This window comes from Otolemur garnettii, unplaced genomic scaffold, assembly GCF_000181295.1.
Source record: "Otolemur garnettii isolate 467f Iridium unplaced genomic scaffold, OtoGar3 scaffold00009, whole genome shotgun sequence".
NCBI lineage: Eukaryota > Metazoa > Chordata > Mammalia > Primates > Galagidae > Otolemur > Otolemur garnettii.
In genome coordinates this window covers 552,262-574,480 of record NW_003852404.1, presented here as the reverse complement: position 1 = coordinate 574,480, position 22,219 = coordinate 552,262, and the positions used below count along the sequence as shown (strand labels likewise).

At 35.5% G+C, this 22,219-nt stretch overlaps 1 protein-coding gene across 13 annotated transcripts in view; it reads left to right on the top strand.

Moving 5' to 3' along the window:
• KDM6A (lysine demethylase 6A) overlaps nucleotides 1–22,219 on the top strand; it is a 234,202-nt gene that overhangs the window by 85,702 nt on the left and 126,281 nt on the right. For all 13 annotated transcript variants that reach the window (XM_003783789.2, XM_003783787.2, XM_023509757.1 and 10 more), the window contains one exon: nucleotides 3,034–3,083. In XM_003783789.2, coding sequence (XP_003783837.1) covers nucleotides 3,034–3,083 — 50 coding nt within the window. The remainder of the gene's footprint in view (nucleotides 1–3,033; nucleotides 3,084–22,219) is intronic.

The window sequence follows — 22,219 nt, the reverse complement described above, 5'->3', positions numbered from 1 at the left end:
AAGTCTGGGCATGACTTACAGATATTTGGTCTTCAGGTTGAGAAGAGATTATAAGGGCAGCAGAATTTTAATGATAGGCCACAGTAGATCCAGATGTAGGGATCCATCATAGGATCTCTCTTTTTCTTCATTTTGGGTATTCTCATGGCCTTTCTGTTGTGTCTCATGCTTTCAGTAAATCATATATTTTTCTTTCTTGGTCTATACTCTCAGGGGAGCATGTTTGTCAGTATCTTCTTTAGGAAAGGCACTTGGGAGATAATTTTTATTAAGGCTTTTGTGTGTCTGAAAATACCTTTATTCTGCCTTGCTAACTGATAGTTTGGATATATAATTCTAGGTTGGAAAGAATTTTCCTTTAGTATTTTGAAAGCATTTTTCCATTGCCTTATTTCTAGAATTCACATCTGTTGTAGATTCTTTAAAGTAGCAACTCATGACCTTCTCTTCGGTGGGTTTTTCTGGAATTATTTCTCTAATTTTCTGCTTTCCTTTTTTTCTTTTCTTTTTGGAGCTCTATTATTGATGTATTAGGTCTTCAGGATACAGTTTGTCTAATTTTGTTTCTTTGAGAGAGATTTCTATTTTTTATTCTAAACTTCTATTATTCATTTCTTCTATCATACTTTATGAATTTAATTTTTCTATTTGATGGATCTCTTACACAGATCAGATACTCCCCAAGGAAGGTAATATCTTCCCTATGTAAGACTAGTAAGAGTTTCTTTCTTTCTTTTATTTTTTTTGAGACAGAGTCTCACTTTGTCTCCCTGGGTAGAGTGCAGTGGCATCATAGTTCACAGCAATCTCAAACTCTTGGGCTCAAGTGATTCTCTTGGCTTAGCCTCCCGAGTAGCTATAGTTCCCCCACTATTTGTAGAGAAGGGGGTCTCACTCTTGCTCAGGTTGGTCTCAAACTTGTGAGCTCAGGCAGTCCACCTGTCTCAGCTTCCCAGAGTGCTAGAATTACAGATGTGAGCCACTGCGCCCAGCTAGTAAGAGTTTCTTGAAGTATTTCTTTCCCTGTGCATTGTCTATTTTTTTTTTTTTTTAGATTGCATTTTTCTATTTATGTTTCTCTCTTTTTGGCTAGAAGCTTTCTTTAGATGTCTGGCAATTCTTAGCTATATATATTTTTAAGATTGGTAGAATAGAGAACTGGAGGTGGAGGTTCTGAGCATGTGGGTAGGACTCTGAATATGATCTGCATGGCCTTTTATTGGAGAATCTGTCTGTATCTTTTTGGTCAGATTGCTTAAAAAACGTCAGGGACTGAATGAGAGAGTTGAGTGCTTCTTAGTTAGCCTGGTTCTCCTTACCTTAGCCTGTGTATCTTAAACCAGAAGTTAAAATTCTTTACTGATTATCAGAAAAATATTTCCCCCCGTCATGTTTTCATCTAGTACTTTTATGGCCCTGTTTTTTATTTTGCTTTTTAATTTATTATTCAAATTGTTTTAGTGCATGGTATGAATTAGAAATTTCATTTTTTTCCTTTTTTGAAGAGGTGGGGTCTCCCTCTGTCACCTAGGCTGGAGTGCAGTGGCACCATCATAGCTCACTCTTATAGCCTCAAATTCCTGGGCTCAAGGAGTCTGCCTAATCTCAGCCTTCTGAATAGCTAGGACTACAGGCACACCACCATTCCCAGTGGAAATTTTACTCTTTTGCTTATATGTAAGTTCTTGGGTGCTTCTTATGTTGAAAATGCCCTATGGTAATTCTTATTCATGCCAAAGTCTTGTGTTGGGCTTTAAGTTTTGTTCTTTTCTATTCTAATTCTTAAAACTTTATAATTTCAATATCTGATAGAGCAAATTCTCATTACTTTGAATTTTTGCCTAATTTTATGAAAGTGGGCAGCGCCTGTGGCTCAGTGGGTAAGGCACCGGCCCCATATACCGAGGGTGGCAGGTTCAAACCTGGCCCTGGCACGGCCAAACTGCAACAAAAAATAGCCAGGCATTGTGGTGGCATCTGTAGTCCCAGCTACTCTGGAGGCTGAGGCAAGAGGATCACCTAAGGCCAGGAGTTGGAGGTTGTTGTGAGCTGTGATGTTGCGGCATTCTACCAAGCGTGATAAAGTGAGACTCTGTCTTTTAAAAAAAACTTAAAAAAATTTTATAAAAGCATTTTGGGTAATATCTGCAGCTTCCATTGTACAGATGTCTGACATTCATAAATTACTTCATTTGTAAAAATTCCTAGCATGTTGGTATGTATCCAAGCTGCTGCTACTTCTTACATCCTACTTCTGTTTCTCTTTTACTGCCTTTGTCTTTAGGGAGTTGCTCAATCTTAGATGTTCTTCATAAGATCAACTGAGGATCTTAAAGTGCTTACCCCTACCCCCAAGAAATTCTGATTTAATTGATAAGGAATGGGGTTTGCTCCTCAGTTTTTTTTTTAAAAGGGCTATCTCTACTAATTCTTATATAGTTAAATGTAACTTTCAGTTGACTTTGTTGCCCTCACTTTACTGAAACTTTTTTTGTTGTTGTTGTTGACAGGAGCTACTTTAAGTTTTTCAAAGCTTTTTATTTCTCAAAATGGAGGAATATATTTTGTAATTGAGGTGGAAAAAGGTCATTGTGGGGCGGGTTTTTGTTTTTTTGTTTTGATTGTATTAAAGGAAGTGTCACAAAATAAATAGTTTCTTTGCTCTTTGAGGTGTTTAAGTTATTAGTTAGTCTTGGAAGTGAGGTCTCTTATGAGAAATAATCTGTAACATTCTGGGATATCCTTAGAAAGTCTTAATCCTATGTTAATTTTGATCTCTGAAGGAGGTCATGTTGATCCAATGGGTTAACCTAGATGCTGTTCAAGTTCAAGTCTGAAATTTGACCCTGTTTTTACATTCTTGAACTCCTGAGTATTTGGGAGGTCTGGATTTTTAGATTGTTTGGTCTTTAAGACATGACTGTCTGCTGGGAGATGGGTAGAGTCTTGTCATAAGCCAGGTTTCTTAAAACTTGTATTATTGATTTTAAAATGAGATGTAATTGTGACTCATAATTGTTTTTCTTCTTTCAGCATTATCTGCATACCAGAGGTACTACAGTTTACAATCTGACTACTGGAAGGTCAGTGCACATTTGTATACCTAATTCATGTTTGTTTTTTGGCAGATTACTGCCACTTGAAATGACTTGAACTTTTGCTTTCTTTGTTAGTTACTTAAAAAATACTACTTCTAGGGGAAGGGATTAGAAAAGGGAAAATGAGTTTTTTTGTTTTTTTTTTTTTTTTTGTGCTAGCTTGTGCGAACCATTTTGAATTTTATCTGATACATTTTATTGGCCAAAAATGATCCAAAGTGTGATAAGCAAAATCAAGCAAAGCCAAATAAGCAATAACAAAATAATTCCTTGGTTTTCTTTTCTTAATTTAGTATATCTGAAAGTAAAAGAAGGCTGGGGCAGTGGCAGTAAGTAGGGCACCGGCCCCATATACCGAGGTTGGTGGGTTCAAACCTGGCCCTGGCCAAACTGCAACAAAAAAATACCCAGACGTTGTGGGGGTGCCTGTAGTCCCAGCTACTTGGGAGGCTGAGGCAAGAGAATCGCCTAAACCCAGGAGTTGGAGGTTGCTGTGAACTGTGATGTTACAGCACTCTACCCGGGGCAATAAAGTGAAACTCTGTCTCTTTAAAAAAAAAAAAAAAGCTGAAGATGGTGAGTATATCATGATGAGATGAAATGAGAAAGTGATATATTTTTTTTTTTTTTTGGTATTGTCTGTCTATAATGGGAGCTCTGAGGAGAGCTGAACCTAACCATTTAATAGACTACCTAGGCTCAGCTCCTGTAGCTCAAGTGGCTAAGGCATCAGCCACATACACCAGAGCTGGTGGGTTCCAATCCAGCCGGGGCCTGCCAAAACAACAATGACCACTACAACCAAAAAATGGCCGGGTGTTGTGACGGGTGCCTGTAGTCTCAGCTACTCAGAAGGCTGGAGCAAGAGAATTGCTTAGGCCCTGGAACTGGAGGTTGCTTTGAGCTGTGATGCAATGGTACTCTACCCAGGGCGACAACTTGAGGCTTTGCCTCAAAAAAAAAAAAAGAAAAAAAAAGACTACCTAAATGAAGGACCCTGCATAGTGATGAATCATCCACTTTCTTATCTTAGTTTAAGCAGGTTAATCTTTCACATTGTATTTACTTTTAAGTCTGTTGACCAGTGAGATTTCTTTATACGTGTTGCCATTTCAGATTTTTTTTGTGGACTTTTTCCTGTTGCCTAGTTTCCTTTTGGATTTGTACAAGTTTTAGAAGTGGGTACTTAGGTACTTATTTTAGTCTTTCTAGACTAGCTTTGTCCTTTAGCAGTCAGCCTGTCCAGAGATTTTGGGAGCGCCAAGTAGAAGTTTTAGAAATATATCACTAATTTTTCTTCTAGTTCTTTTTTTTTCTTTTCCTTCCTTTTCTTTAGTGTCTTGAAAATTATCTTCTCCAATCTGTATTTTTTTAATTTTTCTTTGTTTTTTTGAGTTTGCAATGATCACAATATTTTCCACAAGTAATATTAAGACCTACATACTTTTTTTTTTTTTTTTTGAGACAGAGTCTCACGGTGTCACAGCTTACAGCAACCTCAAACTTTTGGGCTTAAGTGATTCTCTTGTCTTAGCCTCACAAGTAGCTGGGACTATAGGTACTTGCCACAACGTCTGGCTATTTTTTCTGTTGTAATTATCATTGTTGTTTAGCAGGCCCGGGCTGGGTTTGAACCTGCCAGCCCTGCTGTATGTGGCTGGCGCCCTAACTGCTGAACTACAGGAGTCCAGCCATATATACCTATTTAATATGAATAATAAACAAGTGCTACAATTTGAAGAAATGATTAAAGAATTGGAAAAGAAAAACCTTGGTTATTGAAAATTCATGTAATCACTGTGTTATTCCATATAAATTAAAGAATTGTATTTGTAATGGTTTTATTGAAGTACAACATATGATAAACTGCATTTATTTATTTATTTAGATACATAAAACAACATGGATGTATTTCAAACATGAAAAAAAAAAGCCACAACACAAAAAGTGAATTTATGTGAATTTCAAGAAAAGGCAGCACCGATCTGTGGTGATAATAATGCAGGTGGAATTGCCTGGAAAGGGACTTTATGGACCTTGTTGGGAAAGTTTTTTTTCTTCTTCATCTTCTTTTTTTTTTTTTTTTTTTTTTTAAATTTCAGATTACTATGAGGATACACATGATTAGGTTACATTGTTCCCATTTGTAAGGTTAAAGTCCAAATTGTAGTTAAGTCCATCACCCAGAAAGTGTGCCAGATACTTATACACATTTCCCCACTTCCCCAAACCCTCTGCCCCTTACTCCCCATCTTGAATTTAATTTGAGTTTTTCTCTTATGGGCACATAGTTGTTTATCTACTAGTTTCAAATTAGTATTGAGTACATGTGATGCTTGTTTTTCTATTCCTGTGATACTTAGGAGAGTGTTCTCCAGATCCATCCAAGTTGTTATAAAAGATACAAATTTCTTTTTTCTTTTTTATGGCTGAACAGTATTCAGTGGTATACTTATACCACAATTTATAAATTTATCCCTATGTTGAAGGGCATTTGGGTTGTTTCCACATCTTTGCTGTTGTGAATTGTGGAGCCATAAACATTTGAGTGTAAATCCCCTTATGGTAAAATGACTTTTTTTGGGGGGGGGTAGATACCTTATAATGAGATTGTCGGGTCATATGGAAGGTCTATTTTTAGTTAGTTGGCAGTTTGTTGAGGATTCTCCATACTTCTTTCCATAAAGGCTGTACTAGTTTGCAGTCCCACCAACAGTGCAGGAGTGTTCCCTTCTCTCTTCACTCATGCCAAGCTTCTGTTGCTTTGAGACCTTGTGATGTGGTCTGTTTTCACTGTGGTTAGGTGCTATCTCAAAGTGGTTTTGATTTGCATTTCTCTGGTAATTAGAGATGATGAGCATTTTTTTCATTTGTTTGTTGGCCATTCATCTGTCCTCATGAGTAAAGATTCTGTTCATGTCTCTTGCCCAGTTAATGGGGTCATTTGCTCTTTTCTTATTGATATGTTTGGGTTCTCTAGATTGTGATTATCAGCCCTTTGTCCAATTTGTAGCATGTAGATATCTTCTCCTACTCTAAAGTTTATCTCTTTGCTTTGTCAGTTGTGTTTTTAGCTGTGTAAAAACTTTTTAACTTTATCAAGTCCCATTTACTTATTTTTGCTGTTTCTGTGATTACCTTTGGGGTCATCTTCATAAATACTTTCCCAAGGTCTATATTATTAAGAGTTTTCCCCCGCACTTCTGGAATTTTTATAGTTTCGCTTCTTAGATTTAAATCTTTTAAATCTTTTATTCATTGTGAATTTGGTAAGTGGTAAGAGGTACAAGTCTACATTCTATCTCTTACAAGTGGCTAACCAGTTCTCTCGGCACCATTTATTAAATAGGGATTCTTTTTTCCATTGTATGCTTTTGTTTGCTTTAGTGATATGAAGCTAGTTTCATCTCTAGATTCTCTGTCCTGTTCTGTAGATCTATGTGTCTGTTTTTATGGCAGTACCATGCTGTTTTGATTGATATAGACTTCTAGTATAACCTGAAGTGTGGTAACATGATGTGTCTACATTTGTAATTTTGAAGAACTGCATTGGCTATTCAGGGTTTTTTCTGGTTCCATACAAATTGTAGAACTATTTTTTTTCAACATCTTAAAAATATGACATTGGAATTTTAATGGGGATTGTATTAAATCTGTAGATTACTTTGGGTAGTATAGACATTTTAACAATGTTGATGTTTCCCTACTATGAGCATGTATGACATTGGAATTTTAATGGGGATTGTATTAAATCTGTAGATTACTTTGGGTAGTATAGACATTTTAACAATGTTGATGTTTCCCTGCCATGAGCGTGGTATGTTCTTATAGCTGTTAATATCCTCTGCTATTTTTTTTCTCAGCGTTTCATAGTTCTCTCTGTAGATATCTGTCACATCCTTCGTTAAGTATATTCCAAGGTATTTCATTTTTTTTTTTTTGATGCCACTGTGAAGGGTATGAAATCTTTGATTTGATTTTCAGCTTGAGTGTTTTATTTTTTAAAAAGCTATTTTGAAGTATAATACACATACTATAAAATTCAACTTTTTAAAACTGTGAAAATCAGTTAATTTTCAAAGTTGTGAAGTTATCACCACAGTCTCTTTCCAGCATGAAATCTCATACCCATCCCTAACCTCTGGCAACCACTAACCTACTTTTTGTCTCTGTATATTTATCTTTTCTGAATATTTCATTTAAGTGGAATCATATAGAAATGGCCTTTATGACTGGCTTCTTTCACTTAGTGTATGTTTTCAAGGTTCATCTAGATTGTGGCATGAATACTTTATTCTTTCTTATTTCCTCATAATACAGTCATTGTATTATGTCTCAGTGTCTGTGGGGGATTTACTTCCCCCTCCCTTCTGTGCCAAAATTAGTGGATGCTCTAGTCCCTTGTATAAATGATGTAGTATTTGCATATAACCTACACATACTTCTTTATAAGTTAAATTGTCTCTGGATTACTTGTAATACCTCACAAAAGATAAATGCTGTATAAATAGTTACACTGTATTGCTTTTTGTTTTATTTTATGCTACCTTGTTTTTTTAAATTGTTTTTTACTTTTTGGAAAAATTTCCATCCCTCAACGCACAATTCATGGATATGCAGTGCAAACTGTCTATCATATGGATATACTGCATTTTATTTATTCATTTATGAATTGGTGGGCATTTGGATTGATCGTACTTTTTGTCTGTTTTGAATGATGGTGTTATGAGTGTTTGTGTATAAGTTTTTATATAGATAAAGTATTTTTAATTCTTTTGGGTAAATACCCAGGAATAGAATTGTTGAGTTGGAGGGTAGCACTTAGCATTTTGAGAAACTGCCAAAACTTTTTTCCCATGTAGCCATACCATTTTACATTTCTACCAGTAATATATGAGGGTTCTACTTTCTCTATATTCTTGTCAACACTTGTGATTGTCTAGGTTTGAGTGTAGTCATCCTAGTGGAAGGAAAGTACCCTCTGATTATGGTTTTTATTGCAGTTCCCTAATGGCTACTGATATTGAATATCCTTCATGAACATATTAGCTCTTTGTAGATCTTCTTTGGAAAAATGCCTGTTCAAGCCCTTTGGCCTGTGTTTTTTATAATTTAATTTTTATTAAGTCATAACTGTATACATATATGGGGTACAATATGATGATTTGATATATAATGTGGAATGTTTAAATCAAACTAATTAACATAACCATCACCTCATTTATTTTTGTGGTAAGACATTTATAATATACTCTTAGTTGTTTTGAAATGTACCCTTGCATTGAGTACATTAGGTGAGATCCCACCAAATTCCCCCCCCACCACCTTCCTCTTTCCTCTTGTCTCCCTCTTTTCCTTCCCTCCTTTCTTTTTGGGTTATCTTTGTGTTTTATAATTTGTATGAATATGTAAGTATATCTCTATTAGTTTCATAATAGTATTGAGTACATTGGATACCCACCCCCATACTTGAGATACTTTTTTTGGCCGGTTTTTAATTCAGTTTTTAAAATTATTGAGTTTTAAGAGTTCTTCATATATTCTGGATATTGATCCCTTATTGGATAGATAATTTGCAAATATTTTCTTGAAGTCTGAGGCTTGTCTTTTTACATTCTTAATGTGTTTTGAAGCACAAAGGTTTTAATTTTGGTGAAGCTCACATTATTGACTATATTTTTTATTGCTTGTACTTTGGTGTTATACCATTTTTGTCTAATTCAAGGTCCTAAAAATCTAAACTTATTCAATCAGATGCTTTAGTGTTCTGCTTTACTTGAGAGTATTATAGTAAATAGTCTAGTAGAAATGTCTTTTCATATTTTAATTAGTATTCTTTGGTTCAGATTCTTTTAAAAGTGGGACTGTTGGATTGAAGGATACTTGCTTCTTTGGGAATGAACCACTTTGCATTCCTTTCAACAATGTTTGCAAGTGCTTGTTTTTCTTCTTGGTCTTAATCAAGAACCTTTATATCAGCAGACTTTTTGCCAGTTTGATAGGTGAAAAATGATATCGTATTATGTTTCTTATTGTAATCTTAAATTATATTTCCTTGTTAGTAAGATTGAGCTTTTTTAAGTTATGGATTAAAAGACTATTTAATCCGTAAATAATGTTTCTTTTTCTTTGAAATATTCATATTTGTTCTTGTATCTTGCCCATTTTTCTTTTGAGCATTATTTTCTTTCAGTTTTATGTAGGTGTATTTTATGAATTAGGTGTATTTATTCCTTGTCTATGATCCTTACTAATTGCAGATGTTGCAATTAATTTTGTAGTTTGTGATTTGTTGTTTTACTTTTGTGTTTAACTCATGGAGAAGTTTATTTCTATGTAGTCAAATTTGCCAGGCTTTTCCTATCTTCCACCTGCATTTTGCATCATACAGTAATTAAACACCTTTGTTCCCAGGTGTTAAGATAAATCCACCCACATTTTCTTGTAGTATTTGAGTAGTTCAGTTTTTTCACATTTAGATTTCTGATCCATTGGATTTTGTCCTTTATTTATAGTGTGAACAACATCTAAGTTTTTCTCTTTCCTTATGGCTAATTATCCCAATGATATATTTAAAAAAATCCATCTTTTCCTCCACTGATTTGCCATGTTGCCTTAATTGTGTACTAAATATTCATATGCATTTTACTTATTTATAGCTTTTCTGGTTTGTTAGTCACTTCATGAACTAATATGAAACATTTTACTTAGAGAGTTTTTATAGTATGTTTTAACGTATGGTAGTACCAGGGCACTCTTTCCTCATTGTTGTTGTTTTTAGGGTTTTTCTGGCTGTTCTTAGTTGGCTTGTTTTTCCAAATAAACTTTCTGGTTAATTTATTTAGCTCCACAAAAATATCTGGCAAGTTTTTCTCCCCCAGCTTTTTGAGATGTAATGTACGTCATTTTAAGCATATGGATTTTAATGACTGACTTACTTGGATAACCATTACCGTAATCAAGTTTCAGAACATTTTGATCACTCAAAATATTCCTTTGTGTTCCTTTCTCACTCTTAATCCCTGGTGCCAGGCAATCACTTACCTGCTTTCTATCCAGTTTTGCATTTTGCCTTTTCTCTAATGGCCTATGACTAGAATTGAAACAACATACATTCTTTTGTTTTTAATGTCTTTCATACTGAGATTCATGCCATTGAATATGATATTAGCTGTAGAGATATATGACATATGTCATCATATTGTTGCATATATCAGTGTTGTATTTTTTAAATTATTAAAAAAGGTTTCATAGAATGGGATATGCCACAATTTTTCATTTCATCAGTTGATAAACATTTAGATTGTTTCCAGCATTTACTTAGCTGAATAACATCCTGTGAACATATTTGTGTTTGTGTGGATATAGGTTTTCATTTTTCTTGGTATGCATATCTAGGATTTGGGAATGTTAGGTTATATGGCAATTGTAGGTTTAGCTATAGAACTGTTTTACAAATTGGATGTATTATACTATTTCTTATTCTAGCCAAATGTGAATGAGATTTCCAAATGTTCTACATTTTTGCTGACAATTGGTATTTTCAGTATTTTAAACTTTAGCCATTCTTGTAGTATTAGTTTCTTATTTTGGCTTTATTGTGTTTCCCTGATGAAGTGATATGTGCTATTGGTCTTTTGTCTACCTTGTTTTATTAATTACCTATTTATACCATTTGCTCATTCCTAACTTTTTTTTTATACATATTTTGGAATACTGTCTTAGACTCTGTGGCTCTCCTTTTCATTTTCTTATTTTGTGTCTTTGAAAGAGCAAATGTTTTGTCATTTTGATGCCATTTAATAGTATTTTTGTTTTTTTAACAGTTTGTTTTTGAGAATTGTTAAGAAAGGTTATAAAGATTTCTTTGTCATCTCAATAGATACAGAAAAAACAATGGTAAAATTCAGAATCCTTTTCTAATTAGAACATTGAAGAGTTTAGGACTAGGTGACACATTTCTTAAACTGATCAAAGCTATCTATGACAAACTCACAGCTAATATTTTACTGAATGGACTTAAACGGAAAGCTTTTCCACTTAAAACTGAAACCAGACAAAGTTGTTCTCTGTCCCCATTACTTTTCAACATAGTGCTGGAAGTTGTAGCCAATACAATTAGGCAAGACAGGAAAATAAAGGACATCTAAATGGGAGCAGAGGAAGTCAGACTCTCCCTCTTTGCTGACAATATGATCTTATACTTAGAGAACCATAAGACTCCACCACAAGACTCCTGGAAGTCATCAAAAATTATAGTAGTGTCTCAGGATTTAAAATCAATGTCCACAAGTCAGTTGCCAATAACAGCATGAGAGGCTAATTAAGGACACAACTCCCTTCACCATAGCCCCAAAGAAAGTGAAATACCTAGGAGTATACCTAACAGAAGAGGTGAAGGACCTCCATAAAGAAAATTATGACACCCTAACAAAGGATATAGCAGAGGACTTTAACAAATGGGAAAACATATTATTCTCATGGCTGGGAAGAATCAACATTATGTGTATACTTTCCAGAGCAATCTACTGATTCAGTGCCATCCCTATTAAAATACCAACATCCTATTCTTAAGACTTGGAAAAAATGATTCTATGTTTTGTATGGAACCAGAAAAAACCCCGTATAGCTAAGGCAGTTCTTAGTAATAAAAACAAAGTCGGGGACATCAGCATATCAGATTTTAGGCTATACTACAAGGCCATAGTGGTCAAGACAGCATGGTACTGGCACCAAAATAGAGACATAGACATTTGGAATCAAATAGAAAACTAGGAAATGAAACCAACAACTTACAACCACCTAATCTTTGATAAACCAACCAAGAATGTACGTTGGGGGAAAGACTCCCTATTTAATAACTGGTGCTGGGAGAACTGGATATCCACATGTAAAAGACTGAACTGGACCCACCTTTCTCCACTCAGAAAAATTTATTCAAGATGGATAAATTTTCATGCCTTAAATTTAAGGCATGAAATGATAAAAATCCTCAAAGAGAACATAGGAGAAACACTGGAAAAATCAGCCTAGGGAAAGACTTTATGAAGACTGCCATGGCAATTGCAACAACAACAAAAATAAACAAATGAGATTTAATTAAACGGAATCTGTACAGCTAAAAAGCTTCTGTACAGCTAAGGAGACAACAACTCAAGCAAATAGACACCCTACCAAATGGGAAAAGGATATTTGCATATTTTGAATCAGACAAAAGCTTAATAACTAGGATCTATAGAGCCCTTAAATTAGTCCACATGAAAAAAGGCAACAATCCCATACATTAATGGGGAAGAGAGATAAACACAATCTTCTTTAAAGAAGGCAGACAAATGGCTAGCAAACATATGAAAAAATGCTCACCATCCCTAATTATTAGAGAAATGCAAGTTAAAACCACTCTGAGATATTATCTAACCCCAGCAAGAATGACCCATATCACAGAATCTCTTAACTGCAGATGCTGGCGCGGATGTAGAGAGAAAGGAACACTTTTACACTGCTGGTGGGACTACAAACTAATACAACCTTTTTGGAAGAAAGCATGGAGAACCCTCCAAGAACTCAACGTAGACCTCCCGTTTGATCCTGCAATCCCATTACTGAGCATCTATCCAGAAGGAAAAAAAACCTTTTATTATAAGGACACTTGTATTAGACTGTTTTTTGCAGCTCAGTTTATAATCGCTAAAATGTGGAAATAGCCTAAATGCCCCTCAACCCAGGAATGGATTGGTAAGCTGTGGTATATGTATACCATGGAATACTATTCAGCCATTAAAAAAATGGAGATTTTGCAGCATTTGTATTAACCTGGTTGGAGGTGGAACACATTATTATTAGTGAAGCATCATAGGAATGGAGAACCATGAGTCCTATGCATTGAACTTTGATATGAGGACAATTAATGACATGGTGGGGGGTGGGTTAAGGGGAGAGCAGACAGAGAGAGAAGGAGGGAAGGCATGGGGGAAAGGAAAAAAAAAATAAAAGAAAATAGTGACTAATTCTCACATAAATTGGATTTAATTTTGACCAGAGTACATTATTTGAACAATAATTTTTAATTCAACTTGTTAATATGTTTAGGATATTGCATCCTTATTTATAAGTGAAATATGTTTGTAATTTCCCTTAATAATAATTTATTTTTTCCAATTTTAATATCAGGTATATCCAGGTGAAGTAGAACGAATTTGAAGTATTTCTTCGTTTTCTATTGTCTGTAAGATTTGTCATGATCTGTTTTTTTCATAGAGAGAGAGTCTTACTTTATTGCCCTTGTTAGAGTGCCATGGTGTCACACTGCTCACAGCAACCTCCAACTCCTGGGCTTAGGTGATTGTCTTGCCTCAGCCTCCTGAGTTGCTGGGACTACAGGTGCCTGCCACAACGCCCAGCTATTTTGTTGTTGCATTCGGCTGGGGTCGGGTTTGAACCCACCACCCTTGGTATATGGGGCCAGCACCCTACCTACTGAGCCATAGGCACTGCCCAGGCATGATCTGTTTTTTTAAAATTATCTTCTGTTTTTATTTATAAATATTATTAGTTGTCTATTTTTTGAGACTTTGGAAAAAAAAATTCCTCCAATGATTTTGCCCTTTAGTTTTCATTAGACAAAAGTCCCCATTTGTCTAGAATGATAAGACATATCTCATTACTTTTCATTCTGAGAGAATTCTTGGCAACTATTGCTTGCTTATTTTTCCACAGAGAATTTAGAATCACTTGTTCTGATTCCTAAAATAATCTTATTGTTTGTATATAGATCTTATGAAACCTCTAGGTTAACTTAAAGAGGTTTGAAGTTATTATGATGTTGAATCTTCTCACATTAAACTATGGTGCTGCCATTTGCTCTAGTCTTACGAGTAGCATAGGAAAGTTTTTTCTACATATAAAACTTGCTTAATTCTTATGGATTATATGCCTAAATATTTTGTTATGTTTATTTCTGTCATAAAGGGAGATTTTCAGTCTTTGTACTTTCTAATTCTATTAGTGTACAGATGCTAATTTTTTGATTAATTTCATATACTGAATTATTGTGGTTATATTTTAGTCAGATTATGGTTTTGGAGAGATAAAAGCAAAATAATCTGTTTATAATTATAATTTCACCTCCTTCTTTCCAATTTGTATACCTGCATTTTCTTTTTCTTGCTTAACTGCTTTGCATAAAGCTAAATAAAAAGAGATTTCTTTGTCCCTTTTTTCTCAAGATTCTAGAGCCCTATCCCTTATATTTTGATCTACTATGGGTTTCAAGTTGTTTATGATGTGAGGTAGCTTCAGTGTTCATTATTTTTTTTCCTGAATAGCAGCCCAGTTGTTTCAGCATCATTTGTTGAAAAGACTCCTTTCAAGTTCCAATCACCATTCTCTCTTTGAAAAAAATCATTTGACCATTTAATGTGTGTCTGTTTCTGGATGTTCTACTATATTCCACTGATCTGTAAGACTTTTTAAGCCAATTATCAAACTGTTTTGGTTACTATATGCTTGAAATCAAGCATTATTTCCTATTTTCTGTTTCACAATTGTTTTTTGGTTTTTCTAGGTTGTTTGCCTTTCTGTGTAAAGTTAGATGCCATTTGTCAATTCCTCCTTTCAGGATTTTATTGGGACTGCATTATAGAAGGCCTGTTACTTAAGTTCGTGAACTCATCCTAGAAATAGTGCTGTATACTTTGTTGCTGAATATCAGTCATTACAGTGACTGTAATGGGAAGTTGTGTACCAATGCCAGCTTCTGTTCCACCCTTCAAAACAATTTTGGAACTCTTCTTTTTGAATGGCCATTAGAGCTGTCATCCAGCATATTAAAACATGCAACAGTAATAATGAATGCCACTCAGCAAGACACCAGCGCGTGTTGACACAAACACAGCTGTGAGACAGTGATATGCCAAAGTTATGAAACCTTATCGAATTGGTTTGTACAGTGCTGCCAGTGTTAAGTGCATGGTGGAAAGTTTGCAAACTTCATTGTCAGATCTTGTGTGAAGATAGATGGCTTTGAGGGTCATTCCAGAAAAGGAGTTCCAAAAAATTGGTTTGAAGGGTGGACTAGGTGCTGGTATCAGTGCATATCTTCACATAGGGGAGTCTTTTGAAGGTGACTGTAGTGATAATTCAGCAATGAGGCATGTAGCACTTTTTCCTGCCATAAGTTTTTGATCTTAATTGTCAGACTTCGTATGCATAGGTGAATTTGGGAATACTTTTTTCTTGCATAATAGTGCATTTGTTTATCCATGAACTTGTTGTATCTTAATCTCCATTTATTCTTAAGATTCCACAGCAGTATCTTAATAGTTTTTATCATATAATGTTTGAGTTTATTCCTATTTTTATTTTATTTTTTCTTTTTTTATTTGGAGACAGAGTGTCAGTCTGTTGCCTTGGGTAGAGTGGTGTGGAGTCACAGCTCACAGCAACCTTAAACTCTTGAGTACAAGTGCTCGTCTTGCCTCAGCCTCCCAGGTAGCTGGGACACTGGCAAACCCGTGTCCCCCCCCCCCCCCCAAGCTAGCTTTTGTTATATCAGTACCATGTGCTAACTGATTGCGCCCCTGGAGCACTCCCAGCCAGTTTTTGTATTTTTAGTAGAGATGGAGTTTCATTCTTCCTCAGGCTGGTCTAGAACTCTGGAGCTCAATCAGTCAACCTACCTTGGCCTCCCAGAGCGCTAGGATTACAGTAGTGAGCCACTACACCCAGCCCCTATTTTTTATTTTTGATGTTATTGTGATTGGAGTGATTGTAAAATTTTATTTCTAGTTGTTTATTGCTATTATATAGGAACATAATTTATATTACCCAATATTTTGCTATCTTTCTAAATTATATGTTTCATTCTGGTAGCTTTGCTGTATATTTCTGAGGATTTTCTATCATGCTGTCTGTAAGCACTGATAGTTTTACCCTTTCCTTCTAATTTGTGGATGCCCTTTAGTCTTTTTCTTGCCTCGTTGTACTGGCAAGGACTTCCAGTACAATGTTGAATAGAAGGAAACCTCCTCATTTCTTGTTCTGAATCCTTGGAAGAAAACATTCAGTTAATATATTAGCTGTAGGGATTTTGCAGATTTATATTGAAGATGTTTCCTTCTGTTATTAGTTTGCTTTGTGGTCTCCTCCCTCTGCTCTTGGCTTTGTGTTTTTATAAGGAATGGTCTGAGGATATAGGAGAAAGGAAACTAAATTTCTCCCATACTTTCACAACACAGAACATTTGTGTAACAAAGTATGTGGGGCTTTTTCCTCATACACCAAACACTCAGTTCTGCAGTGAAATGATTCATATCAATTTTGACAGTATACCTGGAGATAACATCAGATTCTACAGGCTGAGGGTTGAGTCCTACCAGACTGTCCTTACAGTACTTCAGATGCCAGTCTCAAGTCCAGGCTCCTAGAACTTTTGACTGACTGGGTATATATATCAGGGTTTTCACATCCCCATAGTTGGGTTCCATTAATTTCCTAGAGGGGCTCACAAAACTCAGGAAACGTGTTTATTAGTTTATTTTAAAGGATGCAGAAGAAGAGTTGTATAAGGGTGATGTTATGTGGAAAAGGGGCATGGAGCCTCCCTGTGCTCTCTGGTCATGCTACCCTCTAGGATGGCGGTTCTCAACCTGTGGGCCGTGATCCCTTTGGGAGTCAAACGACTCTTTCACAGGGGTTGCCTAAATACATCCTGCATATCAGATACTTACATTATAATTCATAACAGTAGCAAAATTACAGTTAGGAAGTAGCAACGAAAATAATTTTGTGATTGGGGGTCGCCACAACATGAGGAACTGTATTAAAGGGTCACAGCATTGGAAAGATTGAGAACTACTGCTCTAGGAACTGCCACCTGTATAGCTGTCACTTAAAGAAATTAATTCTACTCATTTTAATGTCTAAGCATCAATAAATAACATTACTACTATGTTTTGTTTTTTTCTTTTCTTTTTTTTTTTTAGACAGGGTCTCACTTTGTTGCCCTCGGTTAGAGTGCTATGGTGTTATAGCTTGCAGCAGCTTCAAACTCTTGGGCTAAAGTGATCCTCTTGCCTCAGTCTCCCAAGTAGCTAGAACTATAAGCGCCCACTACAACGCCTGGCTCTTTTTTAGAATCAGGGTCTTCCTCATTCTCAGGTTGGTCTTCAACTCCTGAGCTTAAGCAGTCCCACTCTGCCTCCCAGAGGGCTAGGATTGCAGGCATGAGCCACCATCCCCGGCCTGCTACTATGTATTTGTGATCCAGTGACTATTGACCCCATAAACGTCCTTTGTGGTTGGTGGGGATCAGAGATCACATTTCTAACTCAGTGATTTTTTTTTGGGGGGGGGCACACTTTTCTATTTTTATGACTTTGTGATATTACATGTGATTTATACTTGCAGGAGATCATAAATTGATGAATGTAAATATTGAATTGAGTTTTGAATTGTGACTAATTTTTAGTTTCACTCATCTCTTCAGATGTATTCTTTATGATTAGCTCTTTAAAGATATCCCCATGCTACAAGTCCTTAGTTCTTAATCTGAAATTCTTGTATCCAGAATTTTGTATAATTGAGAGAATTATGTTTTCTTTTTATTGGAATTCAGAAAAATATTAATGCATTTGCCATGTAACATAATATTCCCAGGGGCACCTGGAGTGGGCTCCCACAGGCAACTTATATACATTTCTGCAGTCATGGTTTGACTAGTTATAAGTAATTGTTATAATCACTAATAGTCATGATGGTGACTATTAAAATCATGATAGTAAAGGAAGACTTTTTGTTAGTTCAAGTTTTAGGTTTTTCCTACCCTAAAGGCTTTGTATCTGTGGGTGGCATATGATCAGTCTTAGTATGTATGTATGCATGAATGTATTTGTTTTTTGAAACAGACTTTCACTTTGTCACTCTCTGTACGGTGCTGTGGTGTTATAGCTCACAGCAACCTCAAACTCTTGGGCTCGAATGATCCTCTTTCCTTAGCCTCTAGAGTAGCTAGGACTACAGTTACCCACCACAATGCATAGCTAGTTTTTCTGTTTTTAGTAGAGATGGGATGTCGCTCTTGCTCAGGATGGTCTGGAACGCATGAGCTCAAGCACTCCACCTGCCTCTGCCTCCCAGATTGTTAGGATTGTAAGTGTTAGCCACAGCCCAGCCTCAGTCTTGGTTTTTAAAGAACCTTCTGGAATTTGGAATGAATGGTCTAGAGTTTAAATCTCAGCCTTTGTTTAAACTTTAAAAACAAAATAATGTTTATTATGTAATTCAAATTTTTTTGCATCATACTTTTTTTTTTAGTTTGTACAGCATAATGACACTGTCATTTGTGAAATGGTAAATATTTGCCATTTCTCTCATGACTGTTGTATCATACCATTATACCATGACTATTAGTAATTATAATAAATACTAATACAAGTGAATAATAAAAACTTAATTTGTTCTGTAGATCATATATAAGTGTCAAAATAATTAAAAAAAACAGCAACAAAACCTAAACTCATTTATGAATTTGAAAAGTTTAGAAATTGCTATTATGGTATAAAGAAGAAAGATGAGAATCAAAAATTGTATGTACATTGTTAGTGTTGCTATGTATTTAGTACACAAGTAGAAGACTATAAGGTTATGTTAAAATGTGAACAAGTGCTGCTGCTTTGCTTATTGATGACTTTTATCATGTGTAATTTCTTACACAATTTGTGATTAACTTTTCTGCTTATAATTGTAAACTTTTAAGTACAAAAAGACTTTTCCTTTTATTTTCTTCCTTGAATTTAAGAAAAGAAAGAAAAGGTTTTGACGTATGGAAGCAGAGATTAAATAGAACCAGTGATTAAATGTAATAGAAGTATGGAGAACAGGCCTTTTCAGTTTTAAATTCTGGCCTCTTATAAGATATGTAGTATCAGTTTTTTTTTTTTTTTTGGTACATTGACTGAAAGTACTTGTAGGTACAGTTTTCAAAAGTGGTGATCGCTTCATTTATTTTTTTAAAAACCCTAATTTTATAATGGCCTCGATAGGGTCAGGCTAATATTTACTTTGGGACACTGAAAAAAATTAATCAGTAAATTAACATACCTGTATATATCTATATAATCATAGATGTTAGGGGCTTTATACTATCATTGCTGGAGAGGATCAAGTAGTAGTTTAGGAGCTGAAAATTTTTGTAGAGATTAATTTACATATGTTTTCAGTATGCTTAATTATAAATAATTCTTGTTCTAAAACAAATTCACTAAAGAGGTTTAAATAATACCATTTTACTGCCCATGTCAGTACATACTTAAAAATTGTAATGTTATATCTTTTATTAGTTCTGAAGTTTGTGTTGACCTTTCTTCCCTTAATTGGGCCTGATTAGGTAGCTTTTTGGGTGGTGGGATGGGGAGGGTTAATGTTGCATTGATGCAGGACTATGGGTTAATTAATGTCAGGTAGGAGAGAGAGAGAGTGAAGAGAAAATTATTACAATGGAAAAATTCAAGGTTTTCCTAATTTAAATTTATGTTTGGAATTTAAAAATATATTGACTATTTACATATATCACATCCTTAAAGTGCTTCATAACATGAAAATATTTAGAACTTGTGGAGAGCACAGAGCTGTAATTAATAGGGTCCTAGAAATATTTCAATAAGCTTATTAATGCTTAGATTAACTGGGGGGGGGCTTTTTTGCCTAGAAAGGCAGAGGAAATCAAGAAAATGAGACCTTTTGAGAATATATAGGGAAAGTTAAAAAACAGTGTATTTGGGAATAAGATTTTTTTTTTTTTTTTAAATTTTACTCCCGTGTTCTAGGTCTAGAGCAGAGGTCCACAACCTTTTCCTTAAAGGGCAAAATAATAAATACTTTACGTTTTGTGGGCCAAGAGGCAAAATTCGATATAAGTACTTAGATAATCATTTATGTGAAAATCCTTTTTAGTTCCTAGGTCTTAAAGAAAGATTTGGTTGGTTATAGTTTGTAGACCTTCTCTACAGCCTGGCATGAATTTTGGGTGTTACAGGCCTTGAAGTAGAGAAAAAGAAGGCCAAGGCGGATCATAAATGGGTTTGCAGTACACAGATCTGAAGTCTTAGATTTGTCTCATTCTTTATCCAGTATCTAGTCAAATACTGTAGTGCTGGAATTCAGAATCATACAGTTAAATGAATAAAACACAATGATTTTCAGGGATTGATTGAAATTATATTGATTCTGTATTTCCTAAAAAACTGTCATCTTAACACATTACTATGTGAGTTGTATTTAACTTATGCTTGTTTTGAGCCTGAGGCCTTCTGAAGCCATATATAACTCGTGTATCTCTTGACCTATCTTGACCTAATAAAACACTGTGGCCCCAACCAAGGAAAAAAAATATTTTTTGCTAGTGTGGGAGAAGAGACTCTTCTCAATAAAGCTTTATAATTTTCCCATAATGTTGCCATAAGGGTCTCATGGGAAAGCAATGTTGCGAAGAATAAGCACACGTATTGAAATTGTGTTTTAAATAAAGGTGACCATCTGCTGCTCAGGCAAAATGGTGAGCCTTCTTTATTTGCTGTTGGTTTATATAGGGAATTTTGTGCATGCGTACTATACAGCAGTGACCTCATTAATATTCATTACAATCCCTCTGCACATGCGCATTGGACATCAATGACTTCATTAATCCATTTAAACATCTTATGACCATCTGCCCTGCAAGTAAGCTTCTCCCTGGTAATCTGATAATCCACCCAACATACACCTTTAAGCATAGCCCTTTCAACATAACCCTGTTTAACATAACTTAATGAGGAACATGTTGTCAGTTATTACTTTCTTTGTTCTTATCTAATGAAGCCTGAGGCCATGGGGGAAAGAGACAATTTGAATGCCTGTTCTGCTGACCATGCCTTTTAGAGGCAGTTACTTGGAATCTTTAAGCAAAGCATAGAGAAACTGCTTGGGCACACAGGAATTTGTGTGCAAACCTCTGCTCCCATGTAGGCTTAAGTCACGGCGTTTTTGCTGGAGCCTTTTATAAGGAATTCTCAGGCTGGACTTCTCAAAAGCCTTTCATGAGCCCAGGTTTCATCTGTGCCATTAGATACCTGTATGCATTGGATAAATTCCTCTTCTCTTGAGGTCCCCTAGCACATTACCATTCCTGGACCTGTCAGCAAGTGACCTTCCTCACTTACCACAGATCAGGAAAGGTTACTGATGGATATTTGTCCAGTTTGCTAAAGGGCTTTTTCATTGGCCTTATAAAGTCAACCTTAATTCCTTAACACAGTCTGGAAATGCTATTCCAGCCAAAGCATGTTAGGCCTGGAACTAACCCAGCCACATGGGATTCTGCCTCAGTTTCTCACAAGTGTGCCTGCACATAGTCTTTTCACTGCTCTCTCTCAAATGGCATTTTTGGTCAGAGACATATAGGTGTTTCGCCTATACATAATGTTTTTATGTCTTATAACTAATGTATGGTATATCTTATACTTCTATTGATATTATAAGTGCTATTTTAATTTAATTTTTTTTTAGCCTGGCATATATCTCTCTCTCCTGTGCTGTGTGTCTCATTCCCTTTCTCCCCCCCCCCATCCCTTTGATAAACAGAGCAAAATAAATCTTATTTTTTAAATTTCAGGTTAATATGGTGGTTACATGCATTAGGTTACATTATGCCTTTGTAAGGTAAAATCCAAAGTCTGAGTTGTAATAGAGTCCTTTACCCAGGAAGTGTGTCGTATACTGCTACACTGTACCTGATAGAAGGGAACTTACTGAGCTTCCTCCCCCTTCCTTTCTTCTTGAATTTAATTGTCTTTTTCTCTGATGTGGGTCTAAACTTACTTTCTTTAAAACTGTTTTAATCTTTGTGTGAGTAATCTTTCTCTACCCATGCTGTGAGCTCCTAGCAAGTCCCCACCCTAACAGTAATCTTTTTATCCCACATGTCATTTTCCCAAAGTAAAAATTTCTTTTAGAATTTATTTTTTAGGCTCGGCGCCTGTGGCTCAATCGGCTAAGGCACCAGCCACATACACCTAAGGTGGCGGGTTCGAATCCCCAGCCCTGGCCCACCAAGCAACAATGATGGCTGCAACCAGGAAATGGCCAGG